The 18626-nt window shown below is 41.7% G+C and overlaps 1 protein-coding gene across 2 annotated transcripts in view; it reads left to right on the top strand.

The window, feature by feature from the left end:
• Window positions 1–2788: 2788 nt before the first annotated feature.
• efna2a (ephrin-A2a) overlaps window positions 2789–18626 on the top strand; it is a 92142-nt gene continuing 76304 nt past the window's right edge. The window contains exon 1 of one of the 2 annotated variants that reach the window (XM_023272356.3): window positions 2789–3922. In XM_023272356.3, coding sequence (XP_023128124.1) covers window positions 3780–3922 — 143 coding nt within the window. In that variant the 5' untranslated portion in view covers window positions 2789–3779. The remainder of the gene's footprint in view (window positions 3923–18626) is intronic. The other variant, XM_055006175.1, reaches the window with a different exon arrangement.

The raw sequence follows: 18626 nt of genomic DNA, 5'->3' as shown, positions 1-18626 counted from the left end.
TCAAGTGCTTCCCCGGGCTTTCTAGCATTATACCAGTTTTTTCTTCTTCGACTTCCTTACAGAGCAGTGCAGAGGATTAACCTCAGATCTTCTTTCCCTTTTGAGAGGGGGACAAATGAGAGAAAAAGGAGAATGGAGCCCAGTGGTGTCTGTATTTGCCACTGAGAGGAGCTGGATTTTGTCATATAAAGCCAGTAGTTTGTGGAGTTGTGATCTTAAATATAGCAACTGTGCTTGAATTCCACAGCTCTGGTTTGTCTTGTGTAATTACTTAGCGTAGGAAAGTGACTCGAAGGTCAAAGAAGAGATATCAATCCCAAGATGCTGGTAAAGGAAATCTTAGGCATGTTTTTAGGATGCTAAGAGAGTTGGCTGCAACCTTTTTTTTTTTTTTAAACGTTTGCCAAGTATTTCAACCAGTCTCTTGGCATTTCATGTTCAGGTACCTTTCTTTTTTAAAACATCTTTGCTAGCGTTCAGTGAATCCCTGCCAGTCAGGGAACTCCATGGCAGGAGCTTGATGCTTTGATGCCTCTTTGATACCTCAGACTGTTGTTTACTTCTTTGCAGTATCTTACTATTTCACTCTGCACCAAGAGTAATTTAGGGCAGAAGAGCAGTCTACGCTGAATACTCTTTGGAATATATTGAAATGCAAAGAGATTGCCTAATTGGGCAGAGGGCTAACTCAAAGTAAGATGATCCAAACATAGATTTGTGATGTTTTTTAGGTTCTCAAATTCAACTTACTGGCTCACAAAATATGGTGCTTTAATGTAATTTTAATCTGTCAGGGCGTATTTAAGAAATTGGCAAGCGCTGCAGCAAAAGGCAAATATTTTCCAAAATTGCTCTGATGCACAAGTCACTTGACACCGAAGAAGCTGTATATGTACCGGAGGGTGTTTTACACTGTCCAAAACATGGAAAATGTTACCACATTTGTACTTTTTAACTTGTCCAGTGTGTCATTTGTGTAACCGTGCTCCATCTCCTCTCTGTTTGCTGAATTCAGACCCTTGGGATGTTCTTGGCCTCGTCCAGCACCAGTGTGCACAAGGCCTAAATGGAACCATGTGGGGTAATCCAACCACATCTGGCAGCATTTATTTACATTAGTCCTGCGGTCTCTAATCAAGCAAATACTAGCAAGGCCACACAAATGCAAACTTGGTGTTTAATCAGTGGGAGACAAATGGTTCAAGACGCTGTTCTGTGTATAATTTGTGACAAGTTCAATCCCTGAGAAAAAGCTGAAAGTCTCGTGCGGGGCTCGAAAGTTGGCCGAATGTGAATTGTGAGTCAACACCTTGCAAAAACATGCATTCATCTGGTTTTAGTTTAAACTCTGGGAGATCATTCATGCGCCTGTAATTTATGTTTCTCATATGAGAGTTAAAGTGCAGCGCAATCACACACTCAGATGGCTATAAATTCTGGGATTTAACACCCTTTTAAGGAGCCATGCATCCCATACGCTGACTCTCTGACCCACATTCTTTTAGATTTAGGATCACTTAAGAGGCCTTCATATCCGAATCCACCCGATGCTGTTTAGTCTGCGCGGGCTTACATGAGCTTTAGATTCACTTTCAGAGTGACACAGCAGATGGGGGAAAAAGAAGTCCGAGGGTGAAGGATGTCTTCGCTCCATAGTGGCTTCCCCTTAAAAAAGCCATCAGGAGACTATCCACCTGTTTACATATGCAAACCTCAGACAGATGTTGAATAATTCATCCACGGAGGGCGGACAACCTGCAGCTGTATTTGGGTTATGGGGGGTGTATGGGTTCTCTCCCTGTCTGAATTCGCACCAGCCAAAAATTACAGGCATTACTTTGCAGGCAGAGCAGGGCAGAGCAACAACAGCAAAAAAAAGTAGGCCACTTTGCATAAAGGATGTGAAAGATGGAGCTGGAGAAACGGTTGGGTTTAAGATGATGACACGGCCTATTGAAGGGCAACAGTTGCAGGAAAGCCTTTTACTTGCTTGTGTAAATCCTGTTTCTGTCTTCTCATTTTGTATGCAAATAATCCACCCCCACCCCCACCCCACCCCCGAATCAATCCTCATCTTGTGGAGAGCGGATTGATCCTCACTGGAGCTCATTCTGCACAAGATATTGACACAAAAGCAGGGGAGCAAGTGTACAATACGGGCCCTCCTCCTTTAGGAGCCCCTCCCAGACTAAAACACCTAAGATGGATATGTTTTGTGCAGAGGAGGCCAGAGGCAACAGGGGTGGCAGCGCTCTGTCAGACACGCACGGCTATCTGGAGGTTTATGGCTCACAGGGTTTTAGACTCGGTGCTGCCTCCGCTTGCCATTTGGGCCTAATGGACACTGATGGAAAATGACTCCACTGTTCCAGCGATCCATCAGACGCCCTCTTTCTCACTCTCCCTCCCCGAGCCCCCATCCATCAGGGCCGCAGCTTTCAAACAGATAGTGAACTTCACGGGCGCCTTACATGCCCAGATGCGATGAGAATAAACAGCCTTCAGTCAAACAGATGGCGGATGGAACAAAAGCGCAGAGACTGAGTTCTGTCTGGCGCACCACAGTACATCAATTTTGGAGGGGGAATCGTACACAAAAAGTCAGATAACTCGCTCGATTAAACTGTTTAGGTGACTTTTCTATACGTCCACGGTTGTGTACCAGTGAGTCAGCCAGCCTCGAGTCCCCAGAGAGCGGAGCGCGGCACGGCACGGCTTCCAGACCCCGCCCGCGCAGAGGAGAGAGAGAGAGAGAGGGAGAGGTGGGTTGGGGAGGATGAGGATGAGGAGGGAGGGGGTTTACTTCCACTGAATCAGGGTTGCCGGTGAGTGATGTTGCCGCCATAGGTGCAGGTTGCGCGTTTGTGAGCAATGTTGGGGACTGAAGCTGCGATCATCAGCATCAGCATCGACGGCGGCTCCTTGTGGCTGCGGCCGGACGCGCGTTGACGCACAGAAAGGAAAAAAAAAGAAAAGTGAAAGGCGCACAAACCAGGAGTCACATTGGATCGGAGCCCAGTGGCAGCGGAGGGATCACCAAGTTGAGATGCTGTGAAGAGCTTCGTGGCTGCTGTGAGGAGCAGGAGGAAGATGCTCCAGTCTCGCAGTTGTTATTGCGCGTTAAGTTTGAGCAGAAAATAACGGGGGAAAAAAGGAGCGCGTTATGCTGTCTGGGATGTATTTTCATTGAATAGCAATCACAGAAAACAAAAAGGTCAAGTGGACGCAGTTCTGTTTGTATTTGAGGAGATTTTCGCTGTGGAAGGAAGCGGAACAAAGCCAGGACAAATCTGGGGGAAACAAATATGACGGCCGATTTTGACGTTGTCTTGTGTGTGCAGATGAGCCACGATATCGCAGACAGAATTACAAACCTCGGGTGAATTCGGAGTGTGATTAATTCTTCATTTCCTCTGGAGAGACAGACGGGATCTAATCCAGGTGGCGGCGCGTAATGGGAGAAAAGTTTCGGACCTTGCAGAGGAGACGCACTGGCAGCATCCCGCCGACGACGCGTTTGTAAATAACATGTGATGTTTTTTCGCGACTGACGAAGTTTGAGAGTGAATTTCAAACATTCAGCATGACTTGAAACACCTCTGGACTTGTTGGAACTTCGAGCATCAAGCGCAGTTAACGATCCATGAACCTCCGAGCCGATTTGTCCAAAGACGCGCAGACGGACATTGATGATCTAGAGAGGATTTCTGCAGCGGCAGCAGCGGCGCACTGAAAGCCTGATCACAGTTTGAAAGAAAGACTCTCCTCCCCTCCCCTGGATGTCTATGATGTTGTGCCAGCTCGGGCAGAGGTGTGTGATGGAGGTGGTGGTGCTGACCATCCTGTCCTGGGTGTCCGTGTGGGCAGAGGAGAAGATCATATTTGACAGACACGCTGTTTACTGGAACAGCTCCAACCCCAAGTGAGTTTAAGTGGGAGTTCTGGGCCTGAAAATGTGTGTGTGTGTGTATGAAACATTGTTTATCTAGTCTCTCAAAATAACCTGAAACACCAGGATGCAACCGAACCTTGAAATGTGGAAGGAAGTGCACAGATCTGTGTTTCATGTCTGACCACATCAGTCTGAATGAATGTTTTAGTGGTGTTTTGACTGCAAACTGCAATATTAATGTTTTTGCAATGACACACACACACACTCCTTTATACACACACAGGGGCGAATGGAAGTGTGTGTCTGTGCATGCACACTCACTGCTGGATATTTAATTCTGTGGGATGGGGAGCTTCTTTGTCTTAAACAATAAGGGCATCCTGCCTCCTCTTCTCATCAGTGTCTAGAGATTTACTCCTTTCTCTCTCACACACACACACACTCTTTGCTTTCAACCTTCCTCTCAGCTAATTTCAGGGTCTTGTGCCAGTCGACACAATCCCACATTATTTCTCTATGCGTGAAAAAAGCCACATGCATAAATAAACACACACAAGGAGGCATTAAGACACACAAAAACACACAAACGCGGCTTGTCTTTGGCCGGGCCTCTCTTCTCATTGACATGGGGCAGAGCACACTAGGTCCGTCTGTCTAATGGTTTGTGACAACCTGGCCAGCCTCACTCTCACTCTCTCTCTTTCTCCCTCTTTCTCCCCCCCTCAACCCTCCATCCTCTTCATCTACTCTCCTCCTCCTCCTCCTCCCTTTCCTTCTTTCTCCCAGGTAGATAAATAAACAGTGAAAGTGCTCCCTCTCACTCGCTCACGGCTGAATTAGTCCAAACTCTCTCTCTCTCTCTCTGCAACAGCCAAACACACACACACATCCATACAGAGAGAGAGAGCTAACAGGCCTGTCTCTGACTGCATCACTGTTCCACAGAAGGCTCCTCAAATATTTAACAGGCAGGGGGAACATTTTCTCCCTTTCTCGATGTCTCCTTCTCCCTTTCTGTCTTTCTTTTTCATCTCACTCTGTGCTGCCTTCTTTCTCGCAAACACACACTCCCCCTCACACACCTACACATTGCAAACGTCACACAGGGTAAATTTAAGCTATATGGACGGTTGCTGGGGCGCTGTTATTCCGTCAGGGTCGCACAGGAGAAGTTGGAGCAGGAAAAAAAAGAAAGAGGGGGTGACATCAAAAATGCATTGCTGCTAAAGCAATGAATCTAAACTCTGGAGCCCTGGTGAGGTTGGTTCCTCCTTGTTACACTCCTGCCACTGTCGCTGCTCATGCTGCGCTTTTTTTCCTGCCCAGGTATGTCCCACTGCACTTTAAAAAGGCCGTCCACCGACAGCATTCATCCCTCAGCTTCAATCTAAAGCCGATTCTGTTTTCTAAACTTGGAGGATTACAGCGAGTTTTATGAGAGACTCGAAAAGAGCTGAAGATACAGACACTAAAATAATCCCTGCTCATGTAAAATTTATGGGAGAATTCTATTTTTATATTTATGTCAGTTTTTTTTCAGAACTCGAGTTTTATTGACAAATTTTTTGGCAACTGGTACCAGTAAGATTGTGCTCAGGCAGAAGAAACAAGAGCAGACAATCAGATAATCAAAAAGGTAAAGAAACGTAAAGATTTGCGCATGAAGGTGATTGGAACTACTTGGCAAATTCACATCCTGAATCAATATAAAAATATAAAATCACTCCATTACAAGTAGAAGTCCTACATTCAAAATCTGACGAATGTAAAGGCACAGAAATATTGCAGTAAAATTAAAAAAAATCTTCATCAAAAGTTAGTAATTCTGCAGAGAAATGGCATCTACATATATTTATAAGGCCCAAATATGAGCGTAACTGTGTTGTTTTTCCACATTTTTACCTGTTGCCCTCCTAAGTCTTGATTGGATAACTTGATCACATGCCAGAGAGAAACCAGGAAGTGAAGAGATGTAGGAAATGAGGGGATCCTGCTGAAAGTACCTTCATCTAGCATGTTCTTCAAGGCAGGAGTGTTCCTCAAACCATGTACTAAACCCCAACCATGCGCACAGTGCTGAGTAAAAGTTGTTGACTTTGCTTGAGCTGCAGCTCTGGGGGGGAAGAAATGTTTTATTTGTGCTGTTGTGGCTGCATAGAAGGCTGCGAGGATGATGTGTTTTGTCAGCCAAGCTGGTAGTTAGCATCACTGTAGTTCCCTTTACAAAAAACAGAGTGGTTTTGTTATTGGATTTGAGTATTATTGCATAAAATAAGCTCAAAGCGAAATTTGTGATCCTCGTGTACTTTCGTGTGGAAGATCTTTACCACTTTTGTGGGGTTTTTTGAAACGTAAATTCAGTTGCCAATGGAAAAATGTGCAAGTTAGACCTCTGTGGAGCAGCCCAGAGCTGTAAAAAGAAAAAAAAAGTCAAGCCCTTCCTCCTGTTGCATTTAAATGTGGTATTATTGACATTGTGTGAGAGCTCTGAGCATCATGTTGTGCAATATTACTTATGTTATGCCGTCCTGTTACCCAGTCTTTGAGAGCTAGCTGACTGACATACTGACAGTTGTATGAAAAAAGCTGAGGGGCTTTGCAGAGGTGGATCCAGACAACCAGCAGGTGAAGCATTATAAACATTCTGTATATTTTATTTGTGCATGTTACTGTGAGAGTTTCATCTTCTGTCTAATGTTAAAGTACCACTTAAAGCTTCATTGCAGAGAACAATTGGAGAGTCTTGTGTTAAAGTAAACTGTGTCTTCTCAGTGTTGTTAAATATGGGATAGTAGGGCCAGGAAATCAGATTTTTAAATCTGATATGACATTGTGTGTTTGGTCTGTATTGTAGATTGTGTTTTTTTTCATGCAAAACTAGATGTAGTCAGTGTATTTTTTTGGCTTCACCAGGAATCATTGAGCCAAACTACTTTCAGCATCACATCCGTGAGAGTTTAGATGACCACACTAATGTGTTCAGTTGTCTTGGAGCATTTTTTTTTTTTTTGCAGTAAGAGATGAAAGTTGATCCTTCAGTCCCACGTTCAGAATTGAGCGGGTTTTAAATAGTAGTTATACTGTTCCCAAGCAATTTAGAAAGGAAAATGCTTTGGAGATTGATTTTCTTGATTCCGATCGTTCAGTTTAAGATGAAGCTTCAGACCACAGAGAGGGAGACGCACCAGACAAGGATATAAGGCTGGTAATGGCAAATGAAATACGGTTTCTATAAAAGTGAGATAAAGAGAAAGATGGAATCTGTGGAAGTGAAGCACATTACATTTCCAAATCCTCTGAATCTGCATTAAAATTTTCATCTAGAATTCATGCTTGAGGTTTGATTCCTGTGGTTTTCACTTTTTGGGTTTAAAGATGTTTCCCTTAAAGTTTGAATGTTTTACATACTGTAGCTTCTGCTGTCTGTAACAAGAAATTAAATGAGGCACTATTGCGCAATGTTGAAACCGTATGATTGTCAACGGAAACACATTTTTACAAACAAACTGATAAATGTTAAATCTTATTGCTGCTTAATTAGATTTTCAGGAAGTTATAGCTGCAACAGTGGTGTAATTTTCACTAACAGTGCACAGTTTATAAAATCTCCTTAGGGTCTAAAATTTTGAGCAATTTACATCTTCAAACTGTAATTAAATTTCAAGTGTCAAACAATGAAATTCCTGCATCCTACTGAATTTTTATGCACCAGTTCTCTGCATGTGTTAGTATTGTTTCATCAATGAATATTGATAAAGCATTTTTTTTAGAAATGGAAGTCCTCTGATTCTTTTAGGTTTTTATTGGAGAGGATTATTGCACGTGGTCGAAGTAGTGATTTTAACCCAGAATCCACAGTTATGATATTTTATACCTTACCAGTTAGGGAGGTGGGGGGTAACTTTTTAGAGTTAGAGCCCCTTAAAATCTCTGTGCTCTCCCCTGCTAAACCCAGAAACTGCACTCACACTGTAGCATGATTCGGTTTAAATAGATTCAAAATAGAACTTACAATTAATTTTCTTTGTATGATACATTTGCTGTACTTGAATATCTCACAGATGAAGTCAGATCCCAGCGCCGGTGTTTGTAAAAGGTCTTCCTTGTCACCTGTTAACACACTGGATGATTTAGTCACCAGTAACTGATGAGAAGCTCAGCCCAAATGCAAAAGTGATGCATCACATCCAAACAGCAGCTATTGTCTGAGGCAGTGAAATGACACAAACAGCTGGGAAAATGAACAGCTGTGCGTCTTAATTGATCACACAACATCAAGCGCGCAGCCTGCATAGTGTGTCGCCTCTTCTTGTGTTCATCAAAAGTTTGCTCACAGCTAAACCCGGCTTGAAAAGGTTGCTCTCTCCAAGGTCACATGTATTGACTTGGAATTTGCGCAACTGATAATCAGTCTGAAGTGCAGCATTAACTTTCTGTGCAGTAAGTGACAAATTACTGCAGTCTGTCTTCAGTTTCTACCTGCTCGTTTTACTGCTTGGAGCGCCTCAGTGCAGTAAATGTGATTTCTCTTGGTTACATGGATGTTTTCTGTGTCATTAGCAATTACCTGATTAATCCATGAAGCAGAATCCCATTTAAGCCTCATCTGAAATGCCAAGCTTAAACTGTAAATCTACTATTATTACTAGTATATTAACACTGGAATACAGGACTGCATGCATTTGACAGCTTCTTAGCGTCTCTATGAAGCATTTTTCATTTTGGTTTTGCAGCCAACAACTTGACTGTTTTTATCAACATTAGAAATACTTTATTGCTCCCCGAGGGGAAATTGCTTACATTACAGTTGCTCCCATTCAGAGTCCCAGAAATGTAACCAGTTCAACATATATAGATAAACAAAATATATTGATGTATTTATTTGAATTATTGATGCGTTTGATAGAAATTGAGATTCTTTGACAAGAAAAAACCAAAGAAAATGGTAATTTATTAACTCTGGTAAAGTTTCTTAGCCATGACTTGTGTATTTTTCATCATTCTCCAATATAAAAGCATACACAGTAAATGGTATATAAATACAGCATCTCTAATATTAATGGATTTTTTTTGTCTGAATGTGTAAAATTTTACCCAATATTCCTTTTACACCTTTATAGCTTGTCTGTTTCTTTAGTTAGCTATATGACTGTTGATGAGCATTTGTTGCTTGTAGAAAAGCAGCAAAGCAAACCTAGAGGCAGCTATGACTTTTGTTCTCCCAACTTTGTGCATCAAAGGAGAAAAATTACATAATTTCCAGGTTTGGCTTGCTACTTCTGAGGTACATTGAATGCAGTGTAATGTCTTTTCAGTGTACTATTCTGCTGCAGCAGCTGCTTTTAGTAAAAAAAAAAAACACTCATCCAGCATCTAACAGCAGACAGACAAAGTGATGTGAGTGTTGGAGCATTTAGCAGCTAAACAGCCAGATGCTTCCTTGGGGAGCTGGAGACCAAAAACAAGACTGTGCATGTTGGACTATTGTATCAAAGGTGATAATATATGTTGTGTGTGGTTGTTTCTGTTGCAGAAATGAGTCTGTGGAGGTTTGTGATGTGAAGAGCAGGCAGTGTGACTTAACTTTGCAAAAAGTCTAATAGCTGTCATGTTAGCAGTAGAAATTTATGTCAAACTTGTTGCGTTGTAGTACATATTCCCTTCTGACTATCATATTTAGCACAAGTTCGTCTAAATTATGATACAGTCTACTTTTGGCATTGGTTTTGTGCATCTATCCTTGGAGATAGTTTGGGTTTCATGTCTGTTTAGATCTAAAATAGAATTGGGTTAATTTAATCTGCAGTGCTGAGATGATTGGAAAAAATTGCATTCCCAAAATTTGACAGCAGAGACAAGGACGTGGATATACAGAGCAAAAAATGTTGCTGTTACTGTGCAGTTGTCCCTGTGTAAACTTTTTCGTAATATGAATTTCTGTTTGTCTCAATCATGCTGGAGGAATTATCGAAGTTTCATAAAAGACTGCATGGAAAAACACCACTAAAAGCAGAACATTTTATGTTATTTGGGTCAACTGACCCTTAAAATTCCCTTGTGGCCATGAAGGAAACTGTTCTTACATCCTTTTCCCACTAATAGGTCTGTCTTTTTTACTTGTTTCAATGAATGGTTGTCTTCTTCCTCTCTGTTTACTTCACTCTTGCTCTACTTTTCCCTCTCACGCTTCTCTGAGATTAATCACCATCCACAACGAGACTTTTTAATTGTTTTTCCACTTGCTAATTAATTGTGCTGCCAGTAATATTGGCCTGGTCTGTTCAGGAGCGCCTTGATCTCAACGAGACTAACCTGGATAAGTCAAGATAAATAAAACGAGTTAAACAAATGTTCCTGCTTGAGAGAGGAGGCACGCTACAAATTGGCCAAACCCTTTAAAAAATCCATTGCTCCGACTCTCAGCAGAGGCCCTATCTCTTTCAAGGTCCTGCTGGATAATAGAAAATGTATGAGATAATCCAATTCAAACAGCTCCGGCCACTTTTGGTCATGGCGGGGGAGCAGCAGAGTGTTGTCCATCCCCCCCCCCTGTTGTGATGAGATTGGTGCACGGCAACAAAGTACCGTGGCACAAATTATCACGACAATACAGCAACATTAGAGCAAGCATCTGGAAATCTCCCAGACCCACATAAAGGGATTTATGGCACATGCAGGAAGGAATACATGAGGAACACACACGTATGCACCACCAGTGGCAGCAAGATTTAGGTCACAAATTCACACACACAATCAGCAGAATGGCTGTCCATTGAATACAAGGTTAGGCAGCCCCCATTTTTCTATTTACTCATTGCACACACACCCACGCACATACAGTCAGTGAAAGCTAGATATGGGACACGCATGCACACAGATTGGTTCTGTATTCAGTCGAAACCCATCCTTTTTGCTTGCACACGGGCGTGCACGTGCAAATACACAAACATGAAACCCCCCTTTTCTGGCTCCCAGGCCCACATTATAAAGCTTGCAGGTGAGGGGCTTTGTTCACCCCAAGCAGCTAATGTGCTCAGAGCAATGGGCTCTCCTCCACACACTCAGACTCACACATACATCGGCTCAATGGTCCAGAAGGAGCACCTTATCTAATTCCATGGTTTATCCTTCAAAAGACTTTCTTTTCCTTCTCTTCTTTGTTCTCTCCTCTCTCCTCTCTCTTCATCTCTGTGTCTTTGAGGAACTCCGTGTCAGTGAGAAGCGCTGATGGTTGACGACACACTCATTCTATGGGACAGAATCTGTCTCCTTGGAGACACGCACACACACACACACACACACACACACACACACACACACACACACACACACACACACACATAAACACAAGCACCCACACAGCCTTTGAGGAAGAAGTGTCTTATATGCACTCACATACACACACACATATATATATATATATATATATATATATATATATATATATATATATATATATATATATATATATATATATATATATATACTGCACAAGGAAAGTTTCAAATGCGTGCATGGCTAACACACCAGTCCTTGCACATAAACCCACTAAACCCACACACACTGTCTTTCCGTCGTGTCCCCTGTGGCGCCCAGTGATATGTGTAGTCACTAGCACTTCCTTAGCCGTACCACACACATACAGACACACACAAAGATTTGCATCCAATTTACATGTAGACTTGTAGTCACCCCCGCTCAGTTACTGACAGTTTGTCAGACTCAAACCTGCCCTTGGGTTAAATCCATCTTCCACTGCCACCACCACCGCCACACACTCCTCCACCTCTCTTTCCCTCCATCTTTTCCCTCCTTTCTTCCCCTCTGTCTTTGTGTCTCCCTATGAAGCTCTCATCTTCTACTCTCTCTTATCTCCTCTGTCTTGTATCACGACTTCTCTCCCTCCTCTCCCCTCCCCTCCCTGGCTAACATCCCCAGTTGGGATGTGGTTTGCATGTTTTTCTTGTACAGGACCCTGCACTGTCCACACCGCCTTGGGGAAAGTCTTTCTATACATCAAGCTGCACTACATCAGGTCCCATGTTCTTGCCGTGACCTACATGACATCCTATACACACAAGGCTGCGTGTGTGTGTGTGTGTGTGTGTGTGTGTGTGCTTGTTGGAAATGTCAGCACTGCTATGGTTCATGTGCAGAGAAAACCTGCCTGGAGAGTCATCTGTGGAATCCATACCCTCATTGCTCCAGCTAAAAGTGACACTTGGAGTAATTAAAGTCAGGGCTCCTACCTCACAGCTTATTTCTCCCAGCTCAGCAGGAGAGACACAGTTACATAACAAGATCTAGTGTAGCAGATCTTAGTCATCAGCACATTCAATACAGTGATTGGCAGGAGGAGGTCATCTAAATATTCAGGGGCGTTGGAGTGGAACAGTGTGTCTGCTGATGTTAAATGTTTGCTACCAGAGCAGTTAGTCTCAGGATGAAGGTGTGATTTTCAATGACACGGGTGTTATTTTGTGTCTGTTGAATAGAAATATATATATTTTTTCTGTTTTAATAATCTGGGGAAAGAAAACATACAGTGAAAGGATTTGACACTTCTGAAAGGAGCGAAGACACATCACAATAGCCGCACACAAGTATTTTTGATGTTGGCACAGCATGCTGATATGCTTTCAATGCCAAAATTAGTAGGCGGTCACCATCTTGTTTTAGCATAGCAGTATGCTAACACTTTAATGTGCTAATTTGCACAAAAGCTTCACATCAACTATACATTTCCTAAAAATTGGTGTGTCTCTGGCCAACACCACCATGGCACTTTCTGGCTTTCAGTAACGCCAGTGTCGTGGTAGGTGTCCACAGAATTCGTCATTTCCACGCTTCCCACTAATTGTCTATGCAAGCAGCCATTGATTGCAACATGGTAGTGTCACGATGCATTTCAAGAGACGAGATGGCACTTTGGCTACACCTCATTAGCAAAAAGCGCATATGGAGGCTAGTTTCCGTAACTCAGGGCAATCTAGCTGCTCTTCGTCACGTCTAGAAACTCTCAAAAACTTTCAAACTAACGATTGTCGATCTAAAATGAAGACAGATTCAGCAGCTGTACTGCTTATTCTTTGGTGATATATAAAAAAGTTTGCTAATGAGCCACCATGTTGGTCTCATTTGAAATCCAGAAGCAGACAGCCCCTGGTTGAAGCACTTTTTCAATGCTTTTTTATTGCTTGGGCAGTTGTGTGAAAGTGTAGCCTGCATTGGTTTCCTGTTGGGGAGCATCTGTCAGTTATCTATCATGACACTGCCTAGTCATATGCCCATTAAGCATCCAAAGCTGGGAAGCAACACAAGCTTTCACATGTACAAACAAAAACAAAAAACAAAAGCCCTTTTGGACAGGTGACAAGTACAGTTTTAGCGTCCATGAGTATGCATGGTCCACGAGGGTCTGCATGATCTATCCAAATCCACAAAAATCTGCGCTGACCCCTCCACAGGCATCCATTAGCCTCCTAAAGTTTGCAGTTTGCAGCAACTATGCCATGTTTCCATGATGCCCATAGCTGTCTATGTGCATATCCCCAAGGTAATATAATCAAAGCTTTTGGCTGATCCGAGAAGTGGAAAAGAGTTGAATGTGAGGCAGGCTTTGCTAAATATTTTTGTGCCAAAGACTGCCCTGTGAGCTAGCTAACTCTAATACAATTTAAATGGGTGAGTTATGTAAAAATGCACCCATACAGTTTTCATGAACACTAAAAATAGCTATAGAGACCAAAACAGCTTTTTGCACCAGGCTGTGAACATGTTTATTCCTGCTTTAAAGTTGAGCACTTTAACATGGACGATCTATGGGGAACTCGCTTTTGGAAGATGCTCCAAGTGGCCATTTGAGGAATTGCAGCTTTTGCAACTTCTGCATTGGTTTTATTTTTCAGTCTTGGAGGTTGCCACTTGGCTACACACTGTGTACTGCTCAGGCTGATAGGAATGTCATTAGTCTTAGAGGTATTTTATCTTTTAAAGTAAATGAATCACCAAAGTCGATAGGATTCATCCATGAATGTCAGAATTTCATGGCAATCCATTAAAAACTAGGTGCACTATTTCAGTCAAGACCAAAGTGTTGGGCAGTTAAAAAAACATTTATCGATTCCTGCTTCTCTAATATAATAAACAGATTTTTTTCTCCATGTTACATAATTGAAAAGTGAACATCTTCATCTCCTGATAAAGAAAACAAGCAGTAGTTGAAGACCGGTGTGGCTGATCATATTAATGATGGATGCATTTCACTCAGGTGTTCCAGCGCTCGGCTCACCGTGAACACTGGCTCCCTGAACCAGCATCATTAATGTGATTAATTACACCTTTGCTTTTTTTCTGCTGCGAGAGCCAAAGTCTGCTGACAGAGAACCTGTTGGAAGATGTTCTAGGGAAGAATGATGGCTGTATTTATTAGTATTTTTTGTCATTTCATAGGAAAAACAGTTAATCACTGAACAAAAAAAAGCCACGAGATTTGTTGAATATTAATTATTGAGCCGTTTTATCTCCTTGGAGTTTATCATCATCATATTTAGATATCGTCACATCCGTGTCTCCTAATTTAAAGTATTTTTGGTGTTTTGTGTATTTTAAATTTGAACAGCACATGAATTACTAATGCCTGTGGCTTGTGTTATGCCTGGTAAACTGGTTATATAACCTTTAGATTTGGTTAATAATGCCTTCCATTTCTGCTATTTTCCTGTCATTTCTGACACTTGCTGTGAGCACCTCTTCACTGGGAGCCTATGGCAACCCGTTCTCCCTGTGCTGATTTGCGTTGGCACTCGTGTCATACAGTCTGCTGTCAGTGCATGAAACAATTAGAAGTGAAAATCAGCACTACATTGAGAAATATCTCTATTTTATTTCTCTGTGGCGGCGATATCTTGCCTTCACTTCAGGATTAAGGATTTTATTCTTTCTGTTATTAAGGTAGTGGCTTAGAATCCTAATCCTTGTCTGAGAAATGACTTCTTTTTTAAAGTAGATTTCATCAAAAAAAAAAAAAAATCTTCCCCCAGAGCAAATGAAACCTGACCTCTGCCATGCATTTTTCACAGAAAGGTGCTCTTTTTCAGATCTTCAATCCTGCCCCGCAAGTGAGCGCACGCTGGAAAATATCATCATCATTTGATCTGCCCATAGGAGTGTAATGATCTGTTTAGTGTGTCTGCAGCATGGCACTGAATCGGTAATGCGATACGAAATGTTTACTTAACTTCCCCCCGCGTTTGATTGTTCATGCAGAGGAGCAGGTTGAAAGAATGAGTAAGGATACCGCGCTGCAGTGCTGCTGCTTCTGTTGCTACCTTCCGCTAATGAGGTTTGTTGATGATAATGACTGTGGCAGTGATGGTGATGATGATGTAAGTGCTCCGAAACAACCCGGGGATATCCCTGGAGTTGTTGTTTTAATGAAGAGAGAGCGAAAGTGTTCGAGTCAGGAGGTAGAGAAAGTCGGAGAGCCGAGGGTCCTTAAAAAAGATGGGAGAGGGCCAGCAGACAGGATGAAAGAATGAACGCATGAATAAAGGAGGACAGAATGGGGAGACACTAGCCTAGAATGTGAAAGATGCCAGACTGCACTGAATACATCGCAAACAATAGGCATTGTCATTCGTGCTCCATCCTTGTTTCCGCTCCCCTCTAATACTTTTCCTCAGGTCCCGGCTGGTTGTGCTGATTGTGTTAGCCGAGCGAAAGAATAGAACTCTTTCAGTTCTGTCTGCCTGATACTCTGATGGGACTTCTGCTCTGTCTTCATATAGACCAGTTGGAGGCTGATAATAACACATACACTGCTGTCTGACTACGCCTCGGACCAGCCCTGAGAGACAAAAAAAAAGACAAAAAAGTGAGAGAGATCTGCTTGAAGGATTAGGGACACTCGGAGCATGAATATGAAGAAGGACAAAAAGTTGAGTAAAGAAGAAGCAAGATGTGAGTTGGTGGTAGTGAAGGGCAGGAGAATCAAAGAGATGCAGAGGAAGGATCTGGGGAAAAAATGGTGGAAAACTGCAGGAAAAGAAAGATTGCTTCTCCAGCAAACGTACAGCAGTGTAGTCGGAGGGAGAAAGCAACCATAAGCACATGGTTGGATGGTCTCAGCAGGTGAGCGTCGAGGGGCTGGTATTACAGGGAAAACACTGGCCTTTAGCATGGTGCCTCACCCAATGTTAAAGGTGCCCTCTGGGGCACACAGCTTTTAGAATGAGAAAGTTTCCATTTAAAACAGTCGAAGGGAAGATGTGTTTTGGGGGTCTGAGCGCTGCTTCTCCTCCCTGTTTTCCACTTGGCATCATAGCAGGTGAGCCTAAACTGTAAGAGTTGACCTTGACAGCTTTCAAGTTCATAATCGGCGAGATGGTTTTTTAAAAAAATCTATTTGGCAACCGAGTCCATCTTTTAAAATGTTTGGACTGTGCATTCCTCGTCAATGGGGTTATTTTCCTCCTTGTCAGACTAGAGAAAAGCATCACGAGACAGTTGGCTTGAGTTTGCGCGAGTGTGTACGTGCACGTGTGTGTTGCAGCAGTAATGAAAACTAGTTTTTCATCTCCGTCCAAATATATCCCCGGTAGATTTTCAAACAGTAGGAGTGGAAAGTCAAACAAAAGAAGGAGCGAGTGAGTCATTTGCATCGTAATCCATCAGACAAGGCAGGGAAAAAATGTCTAGTTCCCAGCCAAGTATGGACGCCCCACTACCTTCGTTTCATCCAGAATGGGGCCACTGTAAACAAGGCCCTCATTTTACACTATGCTAATGGGGTATAATATGGCTGAAGCCAACAGATGCTGCAGCACACTTGTGATTTTTGTCGCTGCTTAATTCCGCTCGGTGCTGCTGAGGTTGCTAACTAAGTCGGCCCTCTGATTCCTATACGGCTCTCCGAGGTGTCTGTATTTATGCCGCCTGCTGGTTTAGCTTTTTGACTGCAGTAATATTCCATCTGACCTGCAGAATAATCCTCACCTCAGGTCTAATCCTGAGCAAATTCCAAGCAAGACTCGGAGGGCTATATATTAGAAAATCAGCCACTAATCTGATCTGCCTCCAGACAGAGCGGATGAGAGCAGGTGATCATGACCGCGCTGATGATATTGATCGCTCCGATATGATGAAGGTGATACCGATGTGCATTAGCGATGATGAGCATACGGATCAGGATGACAACGGAGGAGTTGATGATAACGTCCGTCATCATTGTCTAATCCGGGCCGGAAATTTGTCTCGAGTCTCATCTCAGACCCGGTAAACACATAAATTAAAACTCTATAGCTAATACATTACAGATTCAGGACAGGTAAACATCCATTTCCTATAATGCAGCAGGGACAGCCCCAGGGACGAAAGACCTTTTGCAAAAGGTTGTTTTTGGCCATCTGCATTTTAAAACCACCAGGCTGAGGGGAGGATCTCCAAAAAATCATGCAGGCGCAACTATTTTCAGAGCCTCTCTACACCACAATTGTACTCTCATTATTCTAGCTGCTTGTTTATTTTCCTTGTAGATTAATTTAAAATGCCGTTAGATGAAATTCTACGTTTAGAATTTACCAAATAGTGTTCTCTCCACCAGTCTGTCAAACCCCCAGAATCGTAACTACAAAAATACTATTTGGTGTTTATTTACACAAATAAAATCAGCGTTGATCATGGTGATAATGCTAATGATGTTTATGAAGATGATGGAAAGGATAATGAAAACAGCGGGGAACATAGCGGTAGTGATTAAGATTTTGATGAAGAAAATTAGGGTGATGACAGCGGCGATGATGGGCACAGTTAACGTTTTCATTTGATGTTGATTATATTAATGTTAATAATGATGTAATGATGATGGTCATGATTGTAATGGCGATTTGGAAGATGAGAATAGATTAAAACTGTGTTGTCTTACCAGGGCAAAAAACTGGCTTTTGACACTAATAATTACAATAGACAGTAAAAACAGTAATAGTTATGATATATATTTTAGGTTTTATACAAAATTCATTACATGTAAAATTTTGTCTATCTATCTATCTATCTATCTATCTATCTATCTATCTATCTATCTATCTATCTATCTATCTATCTATCTATCTATCTATCTATCTATCTATCTATCTATCTATCTGTGTATATATTTTTTCTTTATTTAACTAATTTATAAAGAAATATTTATTTAACTCTTTTTTTCTTTATTATTATCATTATTATTATTATTATTATATACTATGTGAGCATTGATTTTTTTCTTTATTTAATTGTATTTAATTGTGAAGCTTTTATTTGTTTATTTATTTATTTTATAATAAATATATACCATAAAAAAATGTAATTATAATGCGTGTGTGTATATATTTTTTAATTCTGATCAAATGAAGAAAAAATAAAAAACTACAGACATAAATTTTAATATTTTACATGCAATTAATCTTATATGAAACATTAAATGCATATCATAATGAATATATGTATTTTATTGCGTTTTTCCCACACATTTTTACTGTGCCTCTAGAAAATGTGCAGTATCTTCTGTCAAACGATAAACGTATCATTAGAAAAATAAATAGTAGGATAAGATGATAACAGTAGCTATATTGAAGAAGAGACTTTGATGTTTACATTGGTGCTGATAGAGATGATATTAAAGTCACACTGGTTCCACTGGCATGATAAAGATAGTGATGATGAAGCTGGCACTGATGATAAGGTAGATGAGAAT

The sequence above is a fragment of the Amphiprion ocellaris genome, chromosome 20 (genome assembly GCF_022539595.1).
Source record: "Amphiprion ocellaris isolate individual 3 ecotype Okinawa chromosome 20, ASM2253959v1, whole genome shotgun sequence".
Lineage (NCBI taxonomy): Eukaryota > Metazoa > Chordata > Actinopteri > Pomacentridae > Amphiprion > Amphiprion ocellaris.
Note: the sequence above shows the minus strand (reverse complement) of the source record. Positions and strands in the feature narration are given on the sequence as shown.